This window comes from Mustelus asterias, chromosome 20 (genome assembly GCF_964213995.1).
Source record: "Mustelus asterias chromosome 20, sMusAst1.hap1.1, whole genome shotgun sequence".
Taxonomy (NCBI): domain Eukaryota; kingdom Metazoa; phylum Chordata; class Chondrichthyes; order Carcharhiniformes; family Triakidae; genus Mustelus; species Mustelus asterias.
In genome coordinates, this window is record NC_135820.1 from 53,426,651 (window position 1) to 53,436,789 (window position 10,139).

The window sequence follows — 10,139 nt, forward strand, 5'->3', positions numbered from 1 at the left end:
ACAGGGAAGGTACAGATTGTACCTAACCAGCCTGTGCTTGCAAAACTCAAAACACATTGTCCCTCATTCGATGTGATTCTCTGATTGGACAAAATTTGCTAAATAATCCTCAGTGTGTTAAATAATGATACTGACAGCCAATTTAAGATTGTCAGTCAGGCTCACATTTGTGTGGACTGGAGGCTCCATATATTAATACAGAGGGCCCTGTTCTTTGCAGACAGAAAGAACAGGTACACACATTGCACTTGTTTCACTTAAGAAAAATAAGTGAGAGCCATTCACTGGTTCATTCCTCAGGGCAATGTCTTCACCAATCAAAGTCAAGCCAAATGGTTTGAATTTCAAGCAATGCTTGGTGATTAACTGTCAGTCACCATCAACTGGTGCACTGTCCATGGAAATGCCTCTATCAATTAGAGTCCCTTTGCCAACCAATCAGCACTCTCTTCTTGTACAGTATAAATTTGTTGTTTTCCATTACATTGGTATTCTTGCAAGTTGCCCTGATGAGTGCGCGATCAAAAGCTTTGACACAATATGTCTATTTTATCAACATTACACAGAAGCTCAAAATTACTGTTTTCCATTTTAGTTGGTGAATACTTATAGGCTTGTATAACATTTCTCACCATTATTTTAACTAGGGTGTTACCTCATTTAAATGTTTAGGTTAGTCCTCTGTAAAAAAAAGCACAGGAATGAAGTTCTCCAGATGGGTTAAACGGTTGTCAAGTAATATCATCAATTATCATTTTAATTCTAAGATTATAATAAACCATTTGAATTTTAACTGAGAAATATAATAATGATTAATGAGCTTTATTCAGATTATATCAATAATTACTCTAGGCTGACTCACCAAATGTACAGTGAATCTGCAGTTATATTGTAAAACTTCAAAAAATAATTAATGGAACAACAGATCTTCTAAGGATTTTGTGGGGTGCATTGGTGCATTATTTATGAAGCACTTTTGTGAAAAGAGAAAAAACAAAAAAATTGTCTGGTCAATGGTCGAGTTTCATTTAAATGAGATTTTCCAGCTTCTAAAGCAATAATTGAAAATGATGCAAATTTGTTGCAGGACAAAATTGTCCACAGATAGGAATCAGTCCAAAAAAGATGGCCGGAATTCTCCAGCCGTTCACGTCAGTGGGATTCCCCAGTCCCGCCGGCAGTGCACCCCTGTCCGTGGGTTTCCCGCCGGCGTGGGGTGACGTCAGTGGAACCGATTGACAGCAGCTGGACCAGGAAATCGCGCTGCTGACAAACAACGCGCCACCTCCCGCCAGCGGGAAAAACACGACTGGGAGGCCAGAGAATCTCGCCCAATACGTTTAGATGCAATATGGGGATTATAAAGTCCTAAATGTCTCAACTCCTGTAAGGAAACTCTAATTTCACAGAGTTACTGATTTTCTGTAAGGATCACAATTTTTACACTTCATTGAATAAATTTGATACACTGGGGTGTGCAGCAACTGTATAAGCTTTCCAACAACTCATTACCATTGCCCAGCTTTGAGTGATCAAGAGCTTTTGTTTAATGCTATGCCTTAATTGCAGTATTTGGGTCAGACATGGTCTATGAGTCCCAACTACCTAACCCATAAAGCTCTTGTGACTCACTTCCTCTTTGTGCATATATTTCATATAATATTTGTATTTTCTAGTCAAAAACAAGTATAATAAGCAAGCATATAAAAAAATGATAATATGCAGAATATTTGAAATGTAAATTTAATGAAAGCAGGAAAACAGCAATCAGTTTAGAAAGGATTTATATCAAATTAAAATAATTTATTTTTGATGCAATTCATATATCTTGATACATATATCCGAAGATATGAACATTAAATAATACAACATGGAGAAATTTATTGAACAAGATCATGTGAAAGAATCAACTGGATATGACATTAGTATTTAATGCATTTGTTTGATTTTCCTCCTATTTGTCGAGACAGAGAAATGTCATACTATTTTTTAATATCATCCATCACGTTTCAACTGCAAAGTACATTAAATATAGAAAGCGTTTGCATGAGTTTTCACAACCAATTTTCTCATAATTGCCTGTTAACAATTCCATGTCAGAGAAATGGATGCCTTGCATTGTAACTATTTTTCTGTCACTGTGGAGCCCCATGTAATAAGCACAAGTCATTGTTCATGTTCTGCTTTTATAGCCTCACAATTGCCCTTATTCAAGTTTAATAATATAGAGTGGAATCCTTCCATTTTACTGCAGAGTGTGGCAGTAGATGGGAAACGTGGCATTGAAGCCATCAGTCCCAGCCTGATGCCTGATGCAAAAAAACCTCCAAAGGTGAAGGTCCCACGATGTCAGAGTTCACTTCACTAGCAGTTTAATTTTGTAAAGATTGAGGCTCTGTTTTTAAAAGCTATCCCAATAAAAAAAAGTGAAAACAGAACAACCAGCCATAAGCACCACCCCCATGCACCCCACACACCCCTCCCATGGAAGTCACCTCCTCGCGCCTCCCAGGCAATGCCGGGTGCACACCGTGGGAGACCTTTGCCCTAATATGAATGGATAATATAATGGGTGCATGGATTATCAGGTGTCCAGGCTATTGCAGAATCGATTGTCGAAACATTCTATGATCTCTTCATCTAGGCTACCTTTGCCCACCTGACTTTTCCAGTCGATATGTGGATTAAAATTTCCCATGATTATCACTGTGCCTTTCTGACAAACACCTGTTATTTCTTCCTTTATGTTCCCTCTTACCATGCAGTTACTGTTATGGGGTCTGTTCACAACTCTCATAGTGATACTTGCCTTTACCATTTCTCATCTCTACCCAAACCATTTCCACATCTTTGTCTCCACAACTGAGATCATCCCTCTCTATGGTGCAAATACCATCAGTAACTAACAGAACCACCTTTTCCTCACTTCCTGCCCTTTCTAAATGTCCTGTATCCTTTAATATTCAGGTCTCAATCATGTCCTTCTACTCCATGTCTCTGAAATGGCTATCAAATCATATTTATATATTTCTCTGTGTGCTCTCAGTTTTATTCTTTTTATAACCTTTAGTCTCATGTGTTGATTTACTGCCAAATTTGTACTCTCTAACCCTTCCTGTCATGGTCTGTTTTTCGTTTCCTGTGATAATTTATTTCTCATTTGCCTTGTCTCTGCTCCCTGATTTACCACATCTTCCCAAATTTGATCTTTTGCCCCCACTATTTAGTTTAAAATCCTCTTTGCTTCCCTAGTTGTGTGGCTTGCAAGAACACTTGTCCCAATGGTACAGATTCCATTTTCCCTAGTGCCAGTGCCCCATGACCAGAACCCACTTCTCTCAAACTATGCATTAATGCATACGAGCTATGCATTAATCTCTCAAATCTTATTTGTCCTCTGCATGTGGCTAAGATTATGACCTTTGATGTTCTGCTTCTTAATTTGGTGCCAAGCTCCTCATACTGACTATGCAGAACTTTCTTCTTTGTCTTACCTATGTCATTTTAATTTTATTTATTTTATTATTTATTAGTCACAAGTAGGCTTAAATTAACACTGCAGTGAAGCTATTGTGAAAATCCTCTAGTCACCATACTCCGGCATCTGTTCGGGTACACTGAGGGAGAATTTAGCATGGACAATGTACCTAATCAGCATGTCTTTCGGACTGTGGGAGGAAACCGGAGCAGCCGGAGAAAACCCACGCAGGCACGGGGAGAACGAGCAAACTCCACACAGACAGTGACCCAAGCTGGGAATCGAACCCGGGTCCCTGGCACTATGAGGCAGCCACTGTGCCATCGTGCCACCCTGCATGGTCCACAATGACTGAATCCTCCCATTCCCTCTGCAAGTTCCTCACCAGCCCCAAGCAGATGTCCTGAAAGCGACTGGGCAGACAACACAGCCACCTAGAATAATGCACTTTGCTGCAAGGAACAGTGTCAATCCCTCTGACTATACTATCCCCTATTACAACTGCATTCATGATAACTCACCCTGCTTGAGTGGTTTCCTGTACCATGATGCCCTGGCTGGTTAGCTCATCCATCGTGCAGCCCCAAACAAACTAACAAAAAACTTCAAATCATTTGGATAATTTTGGTCCCCTCATCTGAAAAAAGGATCATTGAATCCCTACAGTGCAGAAGGAGGCCATTCAGCCCATCGAGCCTGCACTGGCGATAATCCCACTCAGGCCTTATCCCCGTAGCCCCATGTATTTATTTACCTTGCTAATCCTCTGACATGAAGGGGCAATTTACCATGCCCAATCAACCTAATATAATATTGGATATAGTTTAATTAGCAGCAGTTCAGAGAATGTTCATGTGGCTCATTCCTGGGATGAAGGGCTTATCTTATAAAGAAAGCTTGAACAGGAAACCCGTTGGTGTTCAGAAGAATGAAGGTGACCTTATTGAAACATGTAAGATCCTGACAGGATTTGATCGGATGGATACCAGACGGATCTTTCCTCTTGTGGAAGAGGCTAGAACTAAACAACACAATTCAGAAGTAGAAGATGAGGGAGAAAAAATTCTCTCAAAGGATCAATGGCAATTCTCTGTGAAGAGCTGTTTTAAAACAGTAAGGATGTCAATGTTACGTAAGGCTAAACATTTGGGCCATTGTTTTAGAGTGACTGGAGTCTACTTTTTAAAAATGCATTCTGAAATGTTTTAATGATGCTAGGTGGTTGTATCATTTGATGTATTTTGGTGCATGAATAAGGATGGCGAGTAGAATCGGACAGTTGATGCGTTTGCACAGCGACTATTAAAATGTGGGCAATTACTAGGTTGTGATCAATTATCTGCTTTGATAGTGCAGTTGTGCCAAAGCCAATTACCAGTTTTTGAAGCTCACCTTCAGTCTTTGTTTACACAGGGAGTGGGATACCACTTGAGAAGAAGCCATGGGTCAAATAATTCTGAAGTGCTGAAGGACTGTACTTCTCTGACTCATCCATAAATTTGCTCCATTTTAATTACGACCTGCAATCATGCACCTTCAGCACACCAACCACAGCAAGCATTTTCAATCTAGATTCATTCAATTGAGACAAATCAGTGGCTTTCTGCATATGTGTGCTCCCAGTTCTATACCTTTTGAGACATTGGTCCATTACCACAGTCCAGTTATCTATTATCTGATAAGGTGCCGCTGGATAAGGTTAGTGATCCCACTCTTGCAGCATGGGCAGTGCTCAAAGAGAACATGGGCCAGAGAATTGACACTGTGTGATTTTGTATTCCTGTCTTAGTACATGGTTCCCCATGTGGAAAGCAGGATAACTGAACCTAACCTCTTTGTTCAGTGCTTTAGTATTTATTTTCTAAAGTGCCTATTTAAATAATAGGAAAATTAATGGTGCCAGATATTTAACTCCATGCACAAAAAGTAAATCTTCTCCCAAAAATGCTTCTGGCAGAGGGGTCCGCATTCTTCGGGGTGGTGTTTGGGGTGGTGATGGTGAGTTGCCAGTTTGATTTCCCAATCTGCCACACCCGGACATTTGTGTAAATTATGGGGTGAGATTTAGTGGGCCCAGAAAGGGTATAAACCTGATTTGCATTAAATTAAATTAATTAGAATGTCATTATATAGCTTTATGCCGTTACACCCAGCCACGTGGAATGCTACCCCCGGCGGCGTGGTGTCACACCAGCATGAGTCACCACTGATTTTTGAAAATAGAAACCAGTCAAGATGACCGCGCTGGGGGTGTGGACGTGTCTAGAAGACCAAGGGGTTGAGGGCCAAATCTGGGCATTGCCCCCTGGCACATAGTAGTTCCCCCTGGCATTAGAGGGCAGCCACAGTAAGAAGTCTCACAACACCAGGTTGAAGTCCAACAGTTTATTTGGTAGCAAAAGCCACTAGCTTTCGGAGCGCTGCTCCTTCATCAGGTAAGTGGGAGTTCTGTTCACAAACAGGGCATATAAAGACACAAACTCAATTTCCAAAATAATGGTTGGAATGCGAGTCTTTACAGGTAATCAAGTCTTAAAGGTACAGACAATGTGAGTGGAGAGAGGCTTAAGCACAGGTTAAAGAGATGTGTATTGTCTCCAGACAGGACAGTTAGTGAGATTTTGCAAGCCCAGGCAAGTCGTGGGGGTTACAGATAGTGTGACATGAACCCAAGATCCTGGTTGAGGCCGTCCTCATGTGTGCGGAACTTGGCTATCAGTCTCTGCTCAGTGACTCTGTGTTGTCGTGTGTCGTGAAGGCTGCCTTGGAGAACGCTTACCCGAAGATCAGAGGCCGAATCCCCATGACTGCTGAAGTGTTCCCCAACAGGAAGAGAATACTCTTGCCTGGTGATTGTCGAGCGGTGTTCATTCATCCATTGTCGTAGCGTCTGCATGGTCTCCCCAATGTACCATGCCTCGGGACATCCTTTCCTGCAGCGTATCAGGTAGACAATGTTGGCCGAGTTGCAAGAGTATGTACCGTGTACCTGGTGGATGGTGTTCTCACGTGAGATGATGGCATCCATGTCGATGATCTGGCATGTCTTGCAGAGGTTGCTGTGGCAGGGTTGTGTGGTGTCGTGGTCACTGTTCTCCTGAAGGCTGGGTAGTTTGCTGCGGACAATGGTCTGTTTGAGGTTGTGCGGTTGTTTGAAGGCAAGAAGTGGGGGTGTGGGGATGGCCTTGGCGAGATGTTCGTCTTCATCAATGACATGTTGAAGGCTCCGGAGAAGATGCCGTAGCTTCTCCACTCCGGGGAAGTACTGGACGACGAAGGGTACTCTGTCCGCCATGTCCTGTGTTTGTCTTCTGAGGAGGTTGGTGCGGTTTTTTGCTGTGGCGCGTCGGAACTGTCGATCGATGAGTCGAGCGCCATATCCTGTTCTAATGAGGGCATCTTTCAGCATCTGGATGTGTCTGTTGCAATTAGAGGGCAGTGCTAGGTGACAGTGCTAGGGGGCACTGACGTGGACACTGCCAGAGGGTTTACCACCATCCACTGCGGAGGGGGGGGGGCTATGTATTTTGGGAGTTCCTGTGACTGGCTCGGCCCCTTTAAGAGGACGGTCACTTAACGTCATTGAGATCTCCATAGGCTGTCAGCAACTGTAGCCACAGTCAACACAACAATTAAACTAGCAATGAGGCAGGATCAAAAAAACACGGAAAAAGAAAAACAGAATTTTTTTTTCTCTTTTGTTTTATAAAAATGGCAAGAAACCCAGAGGTCAGAGAGGATCCATGACAGGGACCAAATCTGTAGGGTGGAGGGTGCCAGGAGGCAGTAATGACACAACTTCCGACCGGTGAACTAAACGAGTAAACCCCAGCCGGCAGTGTCCATGCACATGGTCGGTGGGGTGGGAAATGGAAGCCATGGAGCTCACACACAGTTAGTGAGGAGAACAAAAACCCATCCACTAATCGCTATAGGGTGTCTCTCCTGGAAATTCAGTTAATTCCTCCAATTATTGATTTAGCTAAACAAGAAAAGGGAAGCCGCTGAGAGGAATACTGCATAGTTCCCCTGAACCTGTGAGGAAAATGGCAGGTCACTTTGGGGCATAAGCTCTTTTGATGAGGAAATTGAATGTTGAAGCTCTGGTGCAGAGAGGTTCCAATATTATTTACAAGCAAATAAAATTCCACTGGAACCCATAGTCCCAACTTTCTCAACACTATTGGAAGTAAAGACTTTAACCTACTCCACAGTTTGGTCCAGCCAGAGAAGCCCCGGTGCCAAAACCCTCAAGGAATTGGTGAAAGCCCTCGAGGAACATAAGCGAATTATCGTGGAATGGTTCAGTTATTATGGAAGAAATCAATTAGAGGATGAGAATATTTCACAGTTTGTGGCCACCTAGAAGCACCTCATTGAATATTGTGAGTTTGGTGAATCACTGGATGATGCTCTGCGAGACCATTTGGTCTGTGGTTTAAGAAATTAAGCATTCCAGCAACACTTGCTCTTGGAGCGTACCTTAAGGTTAAGAAAAGCTTTGGAAATTGCAGTCCCAATGGAGCTCGCAGCTAGAGAGGCTTTACAGTTGGGAACCGGCATGAGAGTCCACAAGCTGGGTGCCACCCAGAGGAAGTATACCCGACTGCAGGCATGCCGTCGATGTACCAGAGTGGACCATTCACCAGCTGACTGTTGGAGCAAGGACAGCCAGTGCAAGAATTGTGGCAAGATTGGCCACATTGTAAGAGGTTGTTGAAAGGGATCAGAGTTCCCTGAACAGAGTAATCAGAAAAGGAATGAGGAATAAGACACATTCAGAATTTATAACATGACTGATGAGAATGACAGCAGTCAGGAAGGGGTGTTTCAGGAGTCTGATGAGGAGCCCAGATTGAACATGTTATGGTTCCAGAGGAATCACATCGATTTTGGTTTGTCCCTGCACTGAGTGGACAACCGGTCAAAATGGAAGTTGACACAGGTGCCACTGTATCTTTAATCTCTTGAGATCATCAACAGAAACTAAAGCACCTTCTGTTAAAGCCAGTAAATGTGATCTTAAAAATAGATATGGCAGAAATTGTGCCATAGAAAGGCTACATCATTGTCAAGGTGGAGCTGAGTGGACAAATGGCAAAACCGCCTCTCCATGTGGTCTGAGGAAACATCCCGGCTCCGTTTGGACGATCTTGGCTGAAAAGATCAAGCTGAACTGGTGCGTTGTAAACCGATTGGTCAACACCAAGGCCGACCTACAGCACATCCCGAACAGATTTAAGAGTGTCTTCGAAGGAGCACTTGGAGTGCAATTAAAACACAAAATCAACAATTTTCACTGGCACGGGATAAGGGTAGTGAGCCCACACCACCCTGCATTCCCAACCTAGCTGGCTCCATTGCAGAGGTAGGTATCTCATGCATCTCACTTCCCCCGCCAACACGATTTTCAAGGAGCCAGGCCCCCATCTGTATGGCCTATGGTTCTTAGCCCCCTCAGAGAACTCATAAACCATAATCTGGATTCAGAAACCTTTTGATAGGTAACTTTAAAAGATCTTACCCATGCATCCTCCATGTCCCCCCCCCCCCCCCCCCCCCCATACCCATTCCACGCTCCCCATGCTTTCTCCATGCCCCTCATGGTCTCTCTATGCACCATGCCACTTTCATGCCCTCTATGCCCCCTCATCCAGTGTGCACTGTGTGCAGAACCAATGAATTGCATGTAACAATGATAAGTCTTGAAATGCTGAGTGAAAAATAACAGCCATTCAGGAATCTGTTTTGAAAAGCAAACTGTTGTTCTTATGACCCTGTGAAAGTGTCAATCAGACAAGAACTATTCATGGGAAGAGCAACAGTGAGGCCATGCTCTATACGTACAATGAAGCATTAAGAGTGATCAGATAATGATGTCATTCAGGCCAAATTGAAGTACGCTTTTAAAACTTGGATTGTGCATATCCAGTGTATTATTATTGTTGTTGTTATTTCTCTTCCCACACCTAGTGATGCACAAGGCAGACTTTCATCTGTTCCCATAGCGGGACCTTTCCTGGAACAGATCGCTAGCCTGTTGCAAGGGCTTATACTTTGAGGGACTCAACTCCATATCAAACATGGCTGACCAGGAGTCTCTCCTGCTCTTACCGCCTGGCATTGGCATGTGTTGGAAGGATTTTGCAGGTTGATACTCAACCTTTTGGTCGCATTGTGAATTCATCTTCCTTGGCCATTAAGCCCTTAATGGGACTCAAACCCGGAACGCAGTGGCTCAGAGGCAATACCCACTGCACCACAAGATCTCCATTTCCCGCTGTATGCATATGCCTAAATACTCAGCTAATTATGTGTTTTTCTGCATGAGGGACCTCCTCACTAATGACTTAATTCTGCCGTGGCAGAGTTCATAGAATTATTGTGGTTCTATGAACAAGGGAGGGATATGGGATAATTTCCCGTTTGTCCCCACCTCTCTACTGACTGCAACATGGTGTCTTCCTGAGAAGGAATGTATCAGCACCTTGAGTGCTGTGACTTTAAAAAACCAGCACAAAGTAGGCTATCTGGCAAGTTTAAAGTAGAAGAAAGGATAAATATTTATTACTCACAATACCTGAAAATAGACGCAATAAACACCCACTCCACACACCCTCTCTCTCACACACACACACACAAGAAAAGATCATTTCTAAAG

At 43.2% G+C, this 10,139-nt stretch overlaps 1 protein-coding gene across 1 annotated transcript in view; it reads left to right on the forward strand.

Annotated features, from left to right (window-relative positions):
• Positions 1 to 7,844, forward strand: part of samd10a (sterile alpha motif domain containing 10a) — an 80,965-nt gene extending 73,121 nt beyond the window's left edge. The window contains exon 5 of the mRNA XM_078236069.1: positions 7,693 to 7,844. Coding sequence (XP_078092195.1) covers positions 7,693 to 7,844 — 152 coding nt within the window. The remainder of the gene's footprint in view (positions 1 to 7,692) is intronic.
• Positions 7,845 to 10,139: the final 2,295 nt, after the last annotated feature.